This window comes from Papio anubis, chromosome 8 (genome assembly GCF_008728515.1).
Source record: "Papio anubis isolate 15944 chromosome 8, Panubis1.0, whole genome shotgun sequence".
Taxonomy (NCBI): domain Eukaryota; kingdom Metazoa; phylum Chordata; class Mammalia; order Primates; family Cercopithecidae; genus Papio; species Papio anubis.
The window spans coordinates 139,769,305-139,789,525 of NC_044983.1; the positions used below are offsets into that span (position 1 = coordinate 139,769,305).

General features: G+C 49.7%; 1 protein-coding gene across 2 annotated transcripts in view; it reads right to left on the bottom strand.

The window, feature by feature from the left end:
- The window catches only part of ARHGAP39 (Rho GTPase activating protein 39), a 142,874-nt gene that overhangs the window by 61,139 nt on the left and 61,514 nt on the right, over positions 1–20,221 (bottom strand). For both annotated transcript variants that reach the window (XM_003903285.3, XM_009213812.3), the window contains exon 2: positions 10,834–10,994. In XM_003903285.3, coding sequence (XP_003903334.1) covers positions 10,834–10,913 — 80 coding nt within the window. In that variant the 5' untranslated portion in view covers positions 10,914–10,994. The remainder of the gene's footprint in view (positions 1–10,833; positions 10,995–20,221) is intronic.

The window sequence follows — 20,221 nt, forward strand, 5'->3', positions numbered from 1 at the left end:
CTGCATCTTGGTGGTAGTGGTCCCCCGGGCCCAGCTGCCTTTTATCTCTTTGTCGTGTGTCTTTATTTCTACAATGTCTTGTTTCCGCACCCGGGGAGAAAAACCCACTGACCCCGTGGAGCTGGTCCGCACATCAGTGAGTGGCTCATGTCTGGAATCCCAGCACTTCGGGAGGCCGAGGCGGGTGGATCACCTAAGTCAGGAGTTCAAGACTCGCCTGGCCAACATCGTGAAACCCTGTCTCTACTAAAAATACAAAACTCAGCTGGGCATGGTGGCGGGCGCCTGTAGTCCCAGTACTTTGGGAGGCCGAGGCAGGCGGATCACCAGGTCAGAAGATCGAGACCATCCTGGCTAACACAGTGCAACCCCGTCTCTACTAAAAATACAAAAAACTAGCCTGGCGAGGTGGTGGGCGCCTGTAATCCCAGCTACTCAGGAGGCTGAGGCAGGAGAATTGCTTGAACCCGGGAGGCAGAGGTTGCAGTGAGCCGAGACTGCACCACTGCACTCCAGCCTGGGCGACAGAGTGAGACCCCGTCTCACAAAAAAAAAAAAAAAAAAGGATAAATACCCTAGTTTAAAAATGGGCAAAATATCTGAACAGACACACCTCCAAAGAAGATATGCAAATGGCCAATCTACATTAAAAGATGCCCATGTTCATTACCCATAGGAGAAATGCAAATCAAAACCACAAGAGACACCACCTCAGACCCACTGGAACAGCAAAACCATAATGACACGCGTTGTGAAGGCTGTGGAGAACCGGAACCTTTGTATGTTGCTGGAAGGAAGTGGGGACGTTAAACAGTGTGGACACCACGGAATAGTGTGGTGGTTCCTCAAACAGTCAAACACACCAGCCGGGTGCGCGGCTCACGCCTGTCATCCCAGCACTTTGGGAGGCTAAGACAGGCGGATTACCTGAGGTCAGGAGTTCGAGACCAGCCTCATCAACATGGTGAAACCCCATCTCTACTAAAAATACAAAACTAGCTGGGCATGGTGGCGCATGCCTGTGATTACAACTACTCAGGAGGCTGAGGCAGGAGAATTGCTTGAACCCAGGAGGCGGAGGTTGTGGTGAGCCGAGATCGCGCCATGACACTCCAGCCTGGGCAACAAAAGCGAAACTCCACCTTAAAAAAGAAATAAAAGGTTAAACATACAAAAATTAGCTGGGTGTGGTGGGATATACGTGTAGTCCCTGCTACTTGGGAGGCTAAGGCATGGGAATCACTTGGATCTGGGAAGCAGACGTTGCAGTGAGGCAAGACTGTGCCACTGCACTCCAGTCTATGCAACAGAGTGAGGATCTGTCTGAAAAAAAAGTCAAACAGGCTGTGTGTGGTGGCTGTAATGTCAGCACGTTGGGAGGCTGGGGTGGGAGGATCGCCTCAGCCTGGGAGTTGAAGGCTGTGATTGTACCTCTGCATTCCAGCCTGACAAGCACCAACCTTTCTCAAAAATAATAATTAAAAAAAAACCACAGAGTTACCACCTGACCCAGCAATTCCACAACTAGGTATATACCCAAGAGAAACGAAAACGTCTTCACACAGAAATCTGCACACAAATGTTCATGGCAGCATGATTCATCATAGCCAAAAAGTGGCAACAGAGCAAATATCCTTCAACGGATGTGTGAATCAGCAAAATGTGGCCCATCCCTACACGGGAATATCATTTGGCAATAACAGGAATGCAGCCCTGACCCAAGCGACGGCGTGGACGAACCTGGAGCGTGTCATCGTGAGCGAAGGACCACTTGCATGATTCCACGTATTTAAATTGTCTGGAGTAGGTGAATCCCACAGGACACAAAGCCGGCCCACAGTGCCTGGGGTTGGGGAGGGCTGCTGCTGGGGGTGGGGCTTCTCTGTGGAAGGTGGATGGTGGCAGCAGGTGCACAACTCTGACTGCTCTAAGAGCCACTGGATTGCGCACCTTAGAGGGTGAGCTTTGTGGCATATGAACTATATTTCAATCCTGAAAAAAAAGGGAGTCTGGCAGGTGAGCGGCAGCTGGGCTGGGCTCTCACTGGGAAGGCCCCGTCAGGCTGCCTTCAGCCAAGAGGTCCCGAGAGGCAAGCAGGTGTCTGGGAACATGTGGAGGGTGTGGAGGCTGAACAGGGCCACCAGGGTCCACGATGGCCACGGCGATGCTGAGCCTCCAGCCGCCACAGCTGGCCCCAAGCAGACCCTCTTGGTGGGCCCAGTGGGACCACTCCCTAAGGCATGCAGCCCCCAGCACAGCTCCCGGCTGTGCAGCCTCTGCCAGGGGCGCCTGGTGTCCCTCCCACCTCACCGCTGTCTTCCCATCACCCCTCCCTGATCTGCTTTTTGTTCCCAGATGGCGTCCTCTTTGCCACGCTGCCTCTCTCTCTATCCTTATCACTCTGCCAGGCAGCGGGTGTGGCCAGTCCCAGACCAATCACCACAGACACCCCACAGAGGACACCCAGACCAAGCAGTAGACACCAAATCCCCTCCTCACCCAATAGGCTGCTCACAACTGCACAGGACAGACAAAGGAGACAGTGGCCCAGCAGCAAACCCACGTGACCAGAACCCAAAGGGCCCTGACAGCAGAGGGGGACGGCTGAGTCCTCGCCACCCCAGCACCGTCCACCACCCCTCAGTGCTCCACCACTGCTCCTGTCTGGCCTCAAGACTTTGTTCCTGACAAGTGACTCAAAGGTTAAGCCCTTCCACTCCCTCCTGGTCTCCTAAATCAAGGCCTAGCACTGAAGGGCATTCACTCGTGGGTTGAATCCAGACTGGCCGTGAGCGTCCCACGGAGAGGGTGCTGTGCGGGACAGGGGAAGCCCTGCAAAGGTGAGCACGTGGGGGAGGCGTGGCCTCTTGGGCCTCCTGCACACAGCCAGGCTCTGCTCTTTACCAGGCAAGCATCCAGGGCTGCAGGCCCCGGGCGGTGTGCACTGCTGAGAGACGGTCCGCGGCAAAGACGAGAAATGGCACACAGACAGAGGACCCACTAGTGCCGCAGGACCGGGCACATGCTGCAGGAGTGGCCACCACGTTAGACCGTCCTCCAGACCCGCACGGGCACCACACCCCTAACACAGGGGGGCACAGGCTCTGCCTGCCAGCCCCACCTTCCTGACTCTCTCTCCAGGCCCAGGGCACGTGTCCAGGGACATTGTGCTGTCCTGAGGCCACCAGGAGTGCAAGGCAGGTCTGCTACCATGAGACAGAGGCCATGGCTTCTCACACCAGACGTGGTGAGGGAAGAGCCGCGGGAACTCCCTCTGGGCCTTGATACCCCTGGTTCACTCGTGCCCAAGAAGACGAGGAGGGCCCTGGCTGAGGCAGAGCCTGGGAGGAGGGCACGGGAGCCCTAACGGCCTTAGGGCTGTAATGAAGGCTCACAACTGCACGGTGAATCCAGCAGGAGACGCATTTGCTCCGTGAGGACGAGGGGAGGCAGCTCTGCCCAACGCAGCAACCACCTCATCAAATGCCAGGACACTCCCCACCAGCAGCCACATGGCCCTACGCCTCCAGTCCAAAGCCCAGCATGACGTCTTCTCTGGGTGGGGCCGACTGGTCCTGTCTCCATCTAGAAGAGCACATGGAGGGACGGCAGAGGTATCTTTGAATCAAAGGAGTGCAGCTGGGGAGGGAACTCAGGACACAGACGTGAGCTGCCAGGAAGCCGAGGAAGCCACGTGCCCAGGCTGGAGCCCTAGCACAGAGGTGTGGACACAGAGCCCCTCGCAGATCTACGTGATGCCCTTGAGGACGGGGGCAGGGGGCGGGGGGAACAGAGGATCAGGGAGGCAAGACTCTAACCATGGGGCCGGGATTGCTGACTTGGGTTGATATGAAAAGCGGTCTGATCAAATGGGAAAGGCAAAACCTTAAGACTTTTAGAAGAAAATACATGAAGAGTTTCAGGAGCTGTTAGGAAAGGGCTTCCTGAGTAAGACACAAAACCACAGGGAAGAGGCAGGTGGACAGAGAACGCTGGAGTTCAAAACATTGGCTCATCAAAAGCCACCAGCACTGACATGAAGGCGTGAGCACAGATGGAGACTGTAATCCAGGCTCGCAGTCAACACGCAACTGTACCTGGAACAGACAGGGACGCATCCACACCACAAAGGCTAAGAAAGATTATTAAACGGAAGAAAACGCCGGAGGAGATTCCCAGAGGCAGAAACCTGAGGGCTAAGAACACACAGAGATGCTCAAACCCACCAGGCAGGCAGCCACAGAGACCCACTCGCCAGCAGGGAAGGAGAGTCTGGACAGAGCAGGAGCTCCGTGGTGGGGAAGGAGCAGCCCAGGGAAGTCCAGAGGGCGCCCGGCACGGCCTCGAAGTCTGGACACCTGCGGGGCCCTCTCAGCGTTGTGCGTACAGGGGAGCTCGGAACCCAGCCGTGAGTGTCAGCGGAGGGTTACCAAGGCGCCACATGAGGACACTTGAGCCCCACTCATGGGAGCCTGCGAAGGAGCCCAAGAGACCCTCGGTGAGGTAGGTGTGGCTGGGCACAGGGATGAGGAAGGTGTGACTGGGCACAGGACCAGAGGCCAGCAGGACCAGACAGACAGGCAGAAGCAGCCCCAGCTCCTTACAGAGCCTGGGGCATGAGAGAAGGCACGGTGCCCCTCACAGAGCACAGGCAGCCTCAGCCTCAACCAAATGGCGTGGGGACAGCCGGATGTCAGACCACACCTCACACCACACACAAGACCCAACTCTAAGTGGATCTGAGACCCAAAAGCAAAACCAAACGTGTGCCAGCCCCCGAGCAAACACAGCACGCTCTTTTGTCAGTCACCTGGATGGAGGCCACTAAAAACACACAGGCACTGAAGAAAGGACGGCCGACCTGACTGCACAAAACTTCAAAACCTTTTACGTGCAAAAGCCACTACAAATAAAACCGGTTTTGGCTTTTTAGACACATTGAGTGGAACATTAACAATATAAATTACAGACAAAGAACTCATGTATTTAATACACAAATTTGAGCATGAAAAGATAAAAATACTATAAAGAGCAAAAGGTAAGAGCGCGCAGTTCACAAGGTGAACACAGACATTTGGAGAGCAGCCACTTTGGCGATCATCAGAGCCCCAAAGCCCAGGCTGCACGGAGACCCCAGGCACCCACCCACGCACCTGACCGCAGGCACCAGCCCGTGCATTTGACCCCAGGCACCCACCCACGCACCTGACCGCAGGCACCAGCCCGTGCATTTGACCCCAGGCACCCACCCACGCATCTGACCGCAGGCAGCAGTTGACGCCCCGATGGCCAGGGGCCGGTGCTGCTCACAGACGCCCAAAGGACAGCGATCCAAAGGTATCCTTGGACCCAACACTCCCTCGTCAGAAATTCACCTGCAGATGCACCTCCCAAAACTCAGAATGACACAAGCAGACAGCAGCTTTCCTCATAAGTGCAGAATATTCGAAATTACCCACATGACCAACACAAGACTGGGGCACACAACAGAGGCCCAGGAAGCTTCGAAAAAGGAGGAGGACAATCTCGATGGTCTGGGAGGCAGTGATGTCTAGGGGATGCTTTAAGTGGAAAAAGCAAATTGTGCAAAGAATGCATAAATCATGATACCATTTGTGTAAGGATGAAGGGGAAATAAGAAAACATACCAACATCTGTTTATTCTTCACAACAGAAACCCAGGAGATAAACAGAAAACAAGACAAGTTTCAGCCTGCAGCAGGTAGGCGGGTGCAGAAAGGACGTGGGGAAGAGGCCTGGCTGAATGTGCCTGCGAACGGTTGGGGCTTTGGGAGGGTGCGAATGGTCTATATATTTAAAATACAAAAGTGTATCAGAAAGAATGAAAAGGGAGACAAAAAAATCTCTAGCTGAAAGTAATGAACCAACGGATGCCAGAACCACAATGAAGAAAAGAGAAAGAGCTAATCCAAACAACTTAGGAACACAGGATGAGCCAGTGTCGCATTCCTGGGAGACACGCGCACGTGAGGGAATGCAAATGAACCCTGACTTTTTTTAGTGCATGTATTTTTGTAGTGGAATGGGTGAAGCAATTCTGAACCAATTTTAGACGAATTATCAGATGAGCAAGTGAGTAAACGCACTGGTGTTCTTGGGAGCCAGGGAAGGAGAGATGTGACGGAAGAGGAGACCACAGAGCAACTCTCTGTGGGAGGGACGGGACTGGGGTGCCGTGCGTGCTCAGCAATTCTAGGACGCGTGTGCATGGAGGCGTGCATGTGTGTGGAGGCGTGCGTGCACACTCGTATACCTGTGTGCATGTGCATGGAGGTGTGTGTGCAAACTCATGTAACTACCTGTGTGTGTGTGTGGAGGCATGCGTGCACGCTCGTGTACCTGTGTGCGTGTGCGTGGAGGTGTGTGTGCAAGCTCAAGTACCTACCTGCGCGTGTGAGTGGAGGCGTGCATGCACACTCGTGTACCTGTGTGTGTGGAGGCGTGTGTGTGAGCTCGTGTACCTACCTGCGTGTGCGTGTGCGTGGAGGTGTGCGTGTGCGCTCGTGTACCTACCTGCATGTGCGTGTGCGTGGAGGTGTGTGTGCGCGCTCCTGTACCTGTGTGCATGGAGGCATGCATGCACGCTCGTGTACCTGAGTGTGCCTGTGCAGGGAGGTGTGCATGTGAGCTCATGTACCTACCTGCGTGTGTGCGGAGGCCTGCATGTGCACTTGTGTACCTATGCATGTGTGCATGGAGGCTTGCATGCAAGCTCATGTACCTACCTGCTTGTGCGTGGAGGTGCGTATATGCTCCTTTACCTGTGTGCATGTGCGTGGAGGTGTGAATGCACGTTCGTGTACCTACCTGCGTGTGTGTGTGTGGAGGTGTGCATGCAAGCTCATGTACCTACCTGCATGTGTGAGTGGAGGCGTGCATGCTTGCTCGTGTATCCGTGTGCGTGGAGGCGTGTGTGCGAGCTCGTGTACCTGTGTGTGTGCGTGGTGTGTGTGCACTCCCGTACATGTATGTGTGGAGGCATGCATGCACGCTCGTGTACCTGAGTGTGCCTGTGCATGGAGGCGTGCATGCGAGCTCATGTACCTACCTGCGTGTGTGTGGAGGCGTGCGTGTGCACTCGTGTACCTATGTGCTTGTGCGTGGAGGCGTGTGTGCAAGCTCATGTACCTACCTGCGTGTGCGTGGAGGTGCATGTGTGCTCCTGTACCTGTGTGTGTGTGCATGGAGGCGTGCGTGCATGCTCGTGTACCTACCTGCATGTGTGTGCGTGGAGGCATGCATGTAAGCTCATGTACCTACCTGCGTGTGCGTGGACGCGTGTGTGCACTTGTGTACCTATGTGCGTGTGTGGAGGCATGCATGCAAGCTCCTGTACCTATCTGCGTGTCCGTGGTATGTATGCGTGCTCCTGTACCTGTGTGCATGGAAGCATGTATGCTTGTGTACCTACCTGTGTGTGTGTGGAGGCGTCCGTGCGAGCTCATGTACTTACCTGCGTGTGTGTGCATGGAGGTGTGCGTGTGCGCTCGTGTACCTACCTGCATGTGCGTGTGTGTGGAGGCATGTGTGCATGATTGTCTACCTATGTGCGTGTGCGTGGAGGCATGTGCGCGTGCTCGTGTACTTATGTGCGTGTGCATGGAGGCATGCGTGTGAGGTCCTGTAACTACCTGCGTAGGCGTGTGTGCGCACTCGTGTACCTACCTGCAGGTACATAGAGGCATGCATGTGTGCTCGTGTACCTATGTGCATGTGTGCGAGGCGTGTGTGTGTGCTCGTGTACTTATGTGCGTGTGCGTGGAGGCGTGTGTGCGAGCTCATGTACCTACCTGCATGTGTGTGTGCATGGAGGCGTGCACGCACTTGTGTACCTATGTGCATGTGCGTGGAGGCATGCGTGTGAGCTCATGTACCTACCTGCGTGTGTGTGGAGGCGTGTGTGTGCACTCATGTACCTACCTGCGTGTGCATAGAGGAATGTGTGCGTCCTCATGTACCTGTGTGTGTGTGCGTGGAGGCGTGCGTGTGTGCTCGTGTACCTGCATGTGTGGAGGCATGCGTGCACGCTCATGAACCTGTGTATGTATGTGTGCGCGTGGAGGCGAGTGTGTTTGGGTACCTGTGTGTGTACATGTGCATACTCCTGTGTAATTTTCTAGTTCTATGTGCTTAAGAGGCCAAAAAGCTCATGCCTGTAATCCGAGCACTTTGGGAGGCTGAGGCGGGCAGATCACGAGGTCAGGAGTTCAAGACCAGCCTTACCAACATGGTGAAACCCCATCTCTACTAAAAATACAAAAAATTAGCCGGGCGTGGTGGCAGGAGCCTGTAATCCCAGCTACTCAGGAGGCTAAGGCGGAAGAAATGCTTCAACTCGGGAAGCGGAGCTTCCAGTGAGCTGAGATCACGGCACTGCACTCCAGCCTGGGCGACAGAGCAAGACTCCATCAAAAAAAAAAAAAAAAAGAGGCCAAAAACCAAACACAATGCAGTAGCTCTGGATGTTCTAAGAACCCAGACCTTGTTCTCTAAGACCAGTATTTCCTGAAAGGAACCAGCACTCCCTAGACAAATAGCTAATTCCAGGGCTGAGCAGGGCAGCTGTGCCAGGAGGAAGCACTCGGAGGAATGAGGCCGTCAGGGACGCAGGAGCCGGCGAGACGCTCAGGGACGTCTCTGGGCACCAAGGCAGTGAAGAGCAAGAGCAACAAAAGCCCTGAAAAAACCCAACGGAAATCAGCCCACATCAGCGAACAAATGAATGAAGAACCAACGAACGAACGAACAAGGAGACAGCAGGACTCCTGCTCATGTCAAGGCCGAGTGCAGATGGAGTGTGGAAGGTGCAGAGTCCCGGAAAGACCAACCACACAGGGAGGCACAAAGCACTAGACACAGAGCCGGGCTCAGAGCGCCCTCAGGTGGCCGGGAGGCAGCAGCTGCAACTCGGGGGGAGTGGGCGAGGCCTCTGTCAGGGTCAGAGGTCATGTTGCCAGATGAGGGACAGGTGGACATCAGTGTTTGCAGATGTGGGGCCTGGGAGGACCCAACACCACCCGTGTGGCATCCTCCTGAAAAACTGTCAGACAAACCCAAACCAAAGAACTATTTTACTTTACTGTGACACAGGGGTCTCACTTTGTTGCTCAGGCCAGAGTGCAGTGATGTGATCTCAGCTCACTGCAGCCTCAACCTCTTGGGCTCAAGGGATCTCCTCACCTCAGCCTCCCGAGTAGCTGAGACCATAGGCATCTGCCACCATGCCAGCCTAATTTTTGTATTTTTTGTAGAGATGGGGTCTCATTAGGTTGCCCAGGCTGGGATCATCTGTTTTTTGTTTTTTGTTTTTTTTTTGAGGCGGAGTCTCGCTCTGTCGGCCAGGCTGGAGTGCAGTGGCCGGATCTCAGCTCACTGCAAGCTCCGCCTCCCGGGTCCACGCCATTCTCCTGCCTCAGCCTCCCGAGTAGCTGGGACTACAGGTGCCCGCCACCTCGCCCGGCTAGTTTTTTGTATTTTTAGCAGAGACGGGGTTTCACCGTGTTAGCCAGGATGGTCTCGATCTCCTGACCTCGTGATCCGCCCATCTCAGCCTCCCAAAGTGCTGGGATTACAGGCTTGAGCCACCGTGCCTGGCCAGGATCATCTGTTTTAAATAGGGTGACTATTACCTTAAAAATATCAATGTGGGCTGGGCATGGTGGCTCACGTCTGTAATCCCAGCACTTTGGGAGGCCGAGGCGGGTGGATCACGAGGTCAGGAGATCGAGACCATCCTGGCAAACACGGTGAAACCCCGTCTCTCCTAAAAATGCAAAAAAATTAGCCAGGCATGGTGGTGGGCGCCTGCAGTCCCAGCTACTCAGGAGGCTGAGGCAGGAGAATGGCGTGAACCCGGGAGGTGGAGCTTGCAGTGAGCTGAGATCGTGCCACTGCACTCCAGCCTGGACAACTCCACCTCAAAAAAAAAAAAAAAAAAAAAAATTCAATGTGACAAAGGCAGAGAAAAGCTGTGAAATTCTTCCAGATTAAAAAAGGCTAAGGAGAAAGAGGCAGTCAGGGGCAGAGCTGACCTGGAGGCACGGGACACTGGCTGAGATGGGACAGGGTCAGATTTACTTGTGGTAAGAAGTGTCCTGGGCTACCTGGAAGACGTCCTGAGGGAGCGCATGCTCTCACACCGCGACCCCCAGAAACATTCAGAGGTGACAGGAGCGATGACAGCCACAGGTCTCTGGGCCTCAAGTGCTCATGCGGCTGTTCTTATTCTCGTGACTTTTCTGGAAGCATGAAATTATTTCCAAATAAAAGCCTAGAAATCAGGGCTGAACAGCGGCTCACGTCTGTGATCCTAGCACTTTGGGAGGCCTCGACCTCCCAAAAGGATCACTTGAGCCCAGAAGTTTAAGATAAGCCTGAGCAACAGACTTCATCTTTACAAAAAATTGAAAATCAGCTAGACGTGGCGGTGCGTGCCTGCAGTCCCAGCTACTCGGGAGGCTGAGGTAGGAGGACTGCTTTAGCCCAGGAATTCAAGGCTGCAGTGAGCTATGACTGCGCCACTGCACTCCAGCCCGGACAACAGAGTGAGACCCTGTCTCCTAAAAAAATAAATAAATAAGAAAGTCAAAAATTAGAAAGATAAAAACGAGTCATGGCGACCCGCATCTGCAGGCTCGCAGGCCAGAGCCCTGAGGGCAGTGCTGTGCACATGTGGCATTGGCCGCCCCGGCCTTGGGAAGAGCCAGCGACCCCACGGAGAATCCTGCACGCACGCTGCTTTCTCTAAAGGAAGAAAGCAGTTCTACCCACTCCTGAGGCCCGGGTAGCTCCGTAGGTCGGTCGGCTCCTTACCGAGTGCTCGACCCTGGAATCCTTGACTCCGGCAGGTCGACATTATGGCTCCTGCACTCGTAGTCCTGCGTCTGGGACATCGCTGTCTGCTTCCTCGCCGAAGTGGACAGACGTCAGGGCATCATCGGGACAACCCCAGCATCAGACGGGAAGGTGCTGCACTGCAAGAGGGGAGAAGCAACAGTGCTGATTTGGAAAATGCCTCACCACACCAACCACCCAGCTGAGCCCGTCGCCACAGAGTGGCTGGACAGAATGAAGATGGACTCCACAGCACCCGTGAGCCGTCCCCGGGCAGCCAACCCCACTCCTCAGTGCTCTTGATGTCTGGCCCTGCATTGCAGCAAAGCCTGGCCAGTCTCCCACACAGCAGGGAGACTGTGCCCACAAGCCAGGATCCAGCCCATGTCAGCCTGAGACACCACCCCCACTCCCCGCTGGGCCGGGGCAGGCACAAGCCAAGCATGGCAGGACCGTGGGACCACAGGACTTGAGGACTGGGAGGAGGGTGAACAGGAGGACAAGCACCTGCTCCGCCCTCACTCTCAGCCCCACATCTGAGACTCAGTGTCCCCAGCTGTCCACACAGGCGACACTTGCCGGCAGTCACTGGGGAAGGACGCAGGACCACACGCATACAGCGTGCACAGCCAGAGCACAAGGGCGCTCAGGAGCAATCCATGTTCACACGGATCACCTGAATTCTGAGAACAGTGCTGTATGCACCAGGTATACAGTCCATTCTTGAAAACCACAGGTCTGAGCTAGGAGGGTCACCTATACGCGGATTTTCTTCCTCCTCTGCCTCCCCTCAGACAGCACAACCAACCCCCTTCCTCCTCCTTCTCCTCACCCTATTCAACGTGAAGGTGACGACGATGAAGATCTTTAGCACTTCCACGTAATGACAGTAAATCTATTTTCTCTTCTTTATTATTTTCTTACTACCATTTTCTTGTCTGACTTTATAGGAAAAGTAGAGCAGATGTTACAATAGCATACAAAATGCATGCGAATTGACTGTTGTTATCCGAAGGCTTCTCATCAACAGCAGGCTGCTTGTAGTTAACAGGAGGAGGAGGAGGAGGAGGTGGTGGTGGCGGCAGCGGCGGCAAGTAAGACATGGGTTTTTGACCACCTGGTGGGGGTCAGCGCCCCAAACCCTGAGTTATTCAAGGGTCAAGTGTGAAAAAAATTAACCTTGGACCTTTACCTCATCCAATCTCGTACGTAAAACTTAATTCTAGATGCACCGTAGGCCTAAATGTTAAAAGTAAAATAATAAAGCTTTTGGAAAGAAATGTAGGAGAAAATCTTTGTGGCCTTATAGTAGGCACAGATACCTTAATTGGACACACACAAAAAACAATGCACAAAAGAAAAATCAACAAATTGGACTATAGTAAAATTAGGAACCTCTGTTTATCAAGAAACTATTAAGAAAAAACAAAAAGCACATCCAAAGTGGGATGTATTTGCTACACAGAACATGTGTAATGTGTGTGTAATCTGACAAAGAGCCACACCCTACCAGTAAGGAAGGAAATCAGCCGAGTGTGGTGGAGCATGTCTATGGTCCCAGCCACGCGGGCAGAGGAGGAGGGAGGATCGCGCCACTGCACTCCGGCCTGGGCGACAGAGCGAGACCCTGTCTCAAAAAAAAAAAAAGGCCAGACACAACTGAATGCAGAGTACAGTTTCCTCTCATGAGGTTCAAGGTTAGGCAAAAGCAGCCTCTGCTGTCTGCTGTTAGAAATGAGAACCAATGGCCTCTGGCCCGGGTGGTGACGGGGAGGGACAAACGGCTACACGGCTGCTCCTAGCCTTGGTGCCACTTTGCCTGCAGCACTGGCTCATAGAAGCCACAGGGCCTCACACATGCACCGCCACTCTCCGACAGTCTGCAGAACCACGGTGGGCACTGCTGTGGTGGGCACCTGTCTCCTTGCTCCCTGATGCCCCAGCTGGTATCAGTACACGGCAGCCCCCTTCCCCGAGGAGAGGCCATTCCATAGATACTAACTGTGCTAACTCAAGGGGAAATAAAAAAGACTCAAGCACAGCCGGTGACGGGGCCCAGCAGGAAGAGACACTGCAGGCCAATCGGAAACTTTCTTCAAGTCCCAGACAGACTGTGGGGCCACAAACCTAACCCACACTCACTCCACTCACAAGCGGGGGAACCACCTCCTTAGAGGAAACGCTCTTTCCGCCACTTAAATCTCCACACAACTATTTATTTTAATGCTTGGGACTGCTAGGAAAGCTATTTTTAAAAATGAAACTCTGGCCAGGCGCAGTGGCTCACGCCTATAATCCCAGCACTTTGGGAGGCCGAGGCGGGCGGATCATTCGAGGTCAGGGGTTCGAGACCAGCCTGGCCAACACAGCGAAACCCCATCTCTACTAAAAGTACAAAAATTAGCCAGGTGCGGCAGCACGCGCCTGTAATCCCAGCTACTCGAGAGGCTGAGGCAGGAGAATCACTTGAACCCAGGAGGCTGAGGTTGCGGTGAGCCGGGATCACGCCACTGCACTACAGCCTGGGTGACAGAGCAAGACTCTGTTCCGAAAAAGAAAAAAAAAAGAAAAAAGAAAAATACAAAGAAACAAAACTTAAGTATTTTTAATTTCTTGTTTAAGAGGAAACAGGTGACCTACTTGTACAGCTTCGATCTTTTTGAAAAGTAAAACAGCAGCATCAGTGAAGTTCTGAAAAGCTAAAAAGCATCCATGACAGCCTGAGAGCAACTCTGACCAATCCCCCCTGTGCACCTGCTCTCCATCCTCAGCCCATCCTTCCACCACGGGTTCCAACAAGCTCACCGACCTCCTTGTCCTCTTACACTCAACTAGGCACTACCTCTCAGGAAGCTTCCTCCCATCTGGGACCCCACGCCACAGTGACCCCAAATGCACCAGGTCTGCAATCAGGTACTGTGAGTCCCCAAACTCTGCTTTTCATTTTTGAAATGAATTAATTATTCCAGGTCCTTTGCATTTCGATATGAATTTCAGAATCAGCTTCTCAATTTCTACAAAATAGCCTGCTGGGATTTTGACTGCAGTTGTGTTGAATCTATGGATGAGTATGAGGAAAACTAACAACCTAACTACGTTACATCTTCTGATTTGTGAGCAAAATATATCCATCTAGTTGGGTCTACTTTCTTTTCAGCAACGTTTTGTAGTTTTTAGTGTACAAATCTTGCACATATTAGTTAAGTGTCACCCTAAGCATTTCATATTTATGATACTAACAAAATATAATTTCCAATTTTTTGTTGCTAATGCAGAAAAAAATGTTGTTTTTACAGTTTGATCTTGCAACCTTGATAAACTCACTTATTCATTATAATTGCTTTTTTCCCAGATTTATTAGGTTTTCTGCAGAGGTGATCATGTCAACAGTGAACAAAAAGTTTTACTTCTTCCTTTCTAAACTAGATCCTTTTATTTATTTTTCTTGCATAATTATACTGGGAAGAACCTGCAGTATTATTACTGAACACAGTAAGAGTGAACATATGTGCCTTCCTCCTAATCTTAGGGAAAGCATCCAGTCTTTTACCATTAAGTATGATGTTGACTGTAACTTTTTCATGATGTCTTTTGTAAGGTCAGGGAAGTTCCTTTGTACTCTTAGTTTGCCAAGTTATTTTTTAAATCAGGAATGGATGTTGGATTTTGTAAAATACTTTTACTGTATCTATTGAAATGATCACATGGTTTCTCTTTAGTTTGATAATAGCTGGATTCCATCAATTTTCTATTCTTAAACCAATTACATATTCCTTGTATAAATGCCAATTGGTCATGATGGATTGTCCTTTTTTTTTTTTTTTTTTTGAGATGGAGTCTTACTCTGTTGTCCAAGCTGGAGAGCAGTGGCGCGATCTCGGCTGACTGCAACCTCCACCTCCCAGGTTCAAGCGAATTCTCCTGCCTCAGTCTCCTAAGTAGGTGGGATTACAGGTGCCCACGCCCACATCCAGCTAACTTTTTTGTCTTTTTAGTAGAGACGGGGTTTCATTGTGTTGGCCAGGCTGGTCTTGAATTCCTGGACTCGTGATCTGCTGCCTTGGCCTCCCAAAGTGCTGGGATTACAGGCGTGAGCCACCGCACCCGGCCATATTGTCCTTTTTATATACTCTCAAATGGGATTTGCTAAAATTTTGTTAAGAATTTTTACATCTATATTCATATTCATTTTTGCATCTATTTTCTTCTTGTAACATCTTTGGTTTTGCTATCAGAGTAATACCAACATAACAAAATCAGAAGTATTCCTTCCTCTCAAATTCCTGGGAGATTTTATATAGACTTGCTATTATTTCTTCCTTCAATGTGTGGCAGAGACTCCAGTGAAGCCAGATGGGCATGTAGTTTCTTTGTGGGAAGGTTTTCAATTACACATCAAATCTATTTAATAGATACAGAGCTCAGCAGGTTCTAAAAACTTCTTATGTGAGTATGAATGGTTTGTCTTTCAAGGAACTTGCCCATTTCATATAAAATTAATCACATTTGCTGGTGTAAGTTATTATACCATACTATTCCTTTACATTCTCTTAAGAGCAACAGACCCTGTAGTGATGCCACATCTTTCATTTTTGATATTGATACAAAAAATGTTTTGTTTTGTTTTTTTTCACTCTTTTCTGGCTAGAAGCTTATTGATTTTACTGATTGCCTCAAAAAGACAGCCTAATAGGTGTTTTTCTATTTTTCTGTTTTCATTAATTTCCAGTTTGATCTTTGTTTCCTTTCTTTTGCATCCTTTAGACTTAATTTGCTTTCCTTTTTCTAATTTCCTAAGGTAGAAGCAGAGTTAATGATTTGTACATCCTGGGATTACAGGCGGAAGCCACCGTGCCCAGCCTCAGAAAGCTTTCTAACCTCTCTTTTGTTTTCCTTTTTTGACTAATGGAACATATACTCAGTAACTAATCATCTTCCAGATATTTTTTATTGGTTTCTTTGTTTTTTTTTTTGTTTTTTTTTTTTGAGACAGAGTCTCGCTCTGTCGCCCAGGCTGGAGTGCAGTGGCGCAGTCTTGGCTCACCGCAATCTCCGCCTCCCTGGTTCCCGCCATTCTCCTGCCTCAGCCTCCCGAGTAGCTGAGACTACAGGCGCCCGCCACCATGTCCCCACTAAATTTTTGTATTTTTAGTAGAGACAGGGTTTCACCGTGTTAGCCAGGACGGTCTTGATCTCCTGACATCGTGATTCGCCTGCCTCGGCCTCCCAAAGTGCTGGGATTACATGTGTGAGCCACCACGCCCAGTCTACTGGTTTCTAATTATATTTTTCTCAGAAAACATAATTTATACGATTTGAATTTGTTAAAGTTTATTAACACTTTTTATGGCCCCCTAAAATGGTCTATCCTGGTAAATGTCCCGTGCGCACTGGAAAAGAACGTACTGCCGGGTGAGATGCTGTATAAAGCCAATCGATCCGGCTGCTTGATGGTGCTGACACTAATTTCTGGTCTATTTGTTCTATCCATCACTGAGAAACAGGTCACGAGGGTCCCAGCGACAACTGTGGATGTGTCTATTTCTCTCTGCACTATCAGTTTCTGCTTCATGTATTTTATGGCTCTGTTATTAGGTGCACACATTTACGGTGTCTTCTTGATGAATGAACTCCTTTATCATGAAGTATCTTTATCCTGGTAGTTTCCTTTGCTCTGAAATCAGTACATTTGATATTATAGCAACTCCAGATTGCTTTACATCAGAGTTAGAATTGTGTAACGTTTATCCTTCTTTTACTTATAGCCTATTTATTTCTTTAAATTTAAAGAGGGTGGCAAGGCACAGTAGCTCATGCCTACAATCCCAGCACTTTGGGAGGCTGAAGCAGGAGGATCCCTTGAGGCCAGGAGTTCAAGACCAGCCTGGGCAACATAGTGAGACCCTGTCTCTAAAAAAAAATTAGCCAAGCATGATGGGGTGCACCTGTAGTCCCAGCTACTCAGGAAGATGAGGCAGGAGAATCACCTGAACCTGGGAGGCAGAGGTTGCAGTAGGCCGAAATTGCATCATTGTACTCCAGCCTGGGCGACAAGAGTAAAACTCCATCTAAAAAAAAAAAAAGGAGGATGAGGCCAGAGGATTCCTTGAACCCAAGAGGTCAAAGTTGCAGTGAGCCATGACTGCACCACTGCACTCCAGCCAGGGCAAAAGAGTGAGATCCTGTCTCAAAAAAAAAAAAAAAGAAAAAAAAAGAGAAAAAAAAAGTAGTTTATTTTAGCCAGTATATATGTGGGTATTGCTTTTTTGTGCAATCCGACCATCTTGCTGTGTTACCTGTTCTATCTGTTCTTTTTTCCTCTTTTCCTCCTTTCTGCCCTCTTTGGATTAAGTATTTCACGTGGGTCAACTTTATCTCCACTGTTCACTTATCAGCTGTAATTTGTTGCTTTGCTATTTTAGTAAATGCTTCTGGGTTTATAACATGCATATTTAATTTGCCATATTCTGCCTTCAAGTGCTGTTCTACCACTTCAAATATATGCATTTACCATTTTCTTCTCTTCTGGCCTTTTATTTTTGCCATTTTTGTCAAATATTTTATTTCTGTATATGTTATAAATTCCTCTCTCTGCTACATAATTACTATACTTACACAATTATATTTTAAAGAGATTTGAGTATCATGTATTTAAACATGCAGTTACCATTTCTAGTACTCTTCAATTTTCTGTATAGATCCAGATTTCCACATGGTTTTGTTTTCCTTCAGCCTAAAGCATCTGTAACATTTCTTTCAGTGAAGGTCTGCTGGTAATGAACTAGTTCAGCTATTGTGTGTTTGAAAACATTTTTATGTAACTGTCACTTAAAAGATAGGTATAGAATTCTTGGTGGACAGGTGTTTTTTTTTTTTTTTTTCCTTTCAGCATCTTAAACACACTACACCATTGTCTTCCCACTCACATTGTTTCTCATGAGAAATCTGCTGTCATCTGCATCTTTGTCTTTGTTTCTTCCATAAGCAAAGGCCTTTTGTTGTTTTTTTTTATTCTGGCTGCTTTTAAGATTTATCTCTTTGTAACTGGTTTTGAGTAACTTGATGATGTGCCTTGCGTGATTTTCTTCATTTCTTGTGCTCTGGGGTCATTAAGATGGTCCGATCATGTGACATGAATCCATTGGTCAACAAAGAGAAAAGAAAGAAAAGATGGTCAGATCTAGGCTTATAGTTTCCATCAAACTGGGAAGCTTTTCAGCTATCATGTCCTCCAACAACTCTTCTGTCTCTCCCTTCCCGTGTAGGGACTCCAATCACACAATCGTTAGACCTCTGGAAGTTGTCCTCCAGCTCCATGATGCTCCTGTTTGTTTTAAAATATTTTTCTTTTCCTCGTTTCAGTTTGGAGAGTGTCTACTGCTTCGTCTTTAGGTTCACTAATCTTCTGCAATCTCTGATCTACCATTAATCCCATCCAGTGTATTTGGTACTTGGACATTTTCATTTCAACTCTAATTTGGATCTTTTAAAATACTTCCATGTCTCTACTTAATGTGTTCAGTCTTTCCTGTTGCTCTCTGAACACACGGAATACAGTTATAACAATTACTTTAGTGCCCGTCTGCCAACCCTAACATCTACGTTTGCTCTCTGAACACACGGAATACAGTTAAAACAATTACTTCAGTGCCCGTCTGCTAACCCTAACATCTACGTTTGCTCTCTGAACACACGGAATACAGTTATAACAATTACTTCAGTGCCCGTCTGCCAACCCTAACATCTACGCCAGTGTGGATGGAGTCTTCACTCCAGCCTGGGTTCTACTTTCCTGTTTCTTTCCATACCTGATCTTCTTTGGTTCTTTGGTTGGATGCCAGACATTATGAATTTTACCTCTTGGAAAGCTGTATATTTTTTGTGTTCCTGTTACCATTCTTTTTTTTTCTGAGACAGAGTTTTGCTCGTCGCCCAGGCTGGAGTGCAGTGGTGTGATCTCAGCTCACTGCAACATCCGCCTCCCAGGTTCAAGTGATTCTCCTGCCTCAGCCTCCCAAGTAGCTGGCATTACAGGTGCGCACCACCACATCCAGCTAATTTTTGTATTTTTAGTAGAGATGGGGTTTAACCATGTTGGCCAGGCTGGTCTTGAACTCCTGACCTCGTGATCTGCCCACCCTGGCCTCCCCAAGTGCTGGGATTATAGGCGTGAGCCACCGCGCCCGGCCCATTACTGTTCTTGAGCTTTGTTTTGGATCCAGATACTTGGAAACTGAAAATGTTGATTCTTCCTTCTGAGATTTGTCACACAGCAGCAGAGCAGCATTTATTCTAGGCTAACTGTTCTCCACTGGGTACTCTACCACACGCCCTGTGAGTTATGGGGCTTCTCAGTCAGCCTGCTGGCAACAGCCACTCTTCTGAGTGTTTTGAGAGCTCTGAGTACTCACTGTTCCCTCTAATCCTTCCAGGTGACTTTTTCCCTGGTCTCTGGTAGTTTCCTCATATGAACATAATGATCAGTATGATGCTGAAAACTAAGAGGAATCCTCAGCCCATCCTTTCGTTCCCCATTTCACCCCTTACGAGTCTGGATCGTGGGGGCAGAGGCTCATGCCTACAATCTCAGCACTTTGGGAGACTAAGGTAGGAGGATTGCTTGAGTTCAGGAGTTCGAGACCAGCTGGGCAAGATGGCAAAACCTCATCTCTACCAAAAAATATAATAATTAGCTGGGCATGGGGGCGCACGTCTGTGGTCCCAGCTACGAAAAACGCTAAGGTGAGAGGATCGCTGACCCCAGAAGGTCGATGCTGCAGTGAGCTATGACTGTGGTACTGAGCTCTAACCTGGGCAACAAAGTGAGGCCCCCTTTTCTAAAAATTAGAAAAAAATGAGAATCTGGATCTTATAGAAAAGTGAAGCACGTGGGCCTTCTGCCTCATCTTGCCAGATGTCTGCCTATACTCAGCTTCCCCGAGCCACAACCCCCATTCTTTTAAAATACTCATCAACACTATCTCCAAAAATCCATTCTTGTTAAACAAAAACCCAGCCTGCTGGACCTGATGTGGCTGTCACTGCTTCCCGTCTGGCCGACACCCTCCTTTGCCATGGCTATTCCTTAGGCCCATTGTGAATTAAATCTTGTTCCCTATTTTTCATCCTCTTTGTTCACTGCAGTGAGTTTCAAGAAGGGAAGCAGAATAAATGAGTCTTTACTCAGCTGTCATTTCCAGAAGGTTCAAGTTCCATTCTCAATGCTGTTTTTAGTTTTCCCGGTTCTGAACAATGAACCCAGTCTGATGCTCTGAAAGCTCGGCTGTGAGCTGGAGACACAAGGCCCCATTCTCCCCGCCCAGTGCCTGCGCCAGGCTGGGCAAAGACGCGACCCCAGTGACCAGGA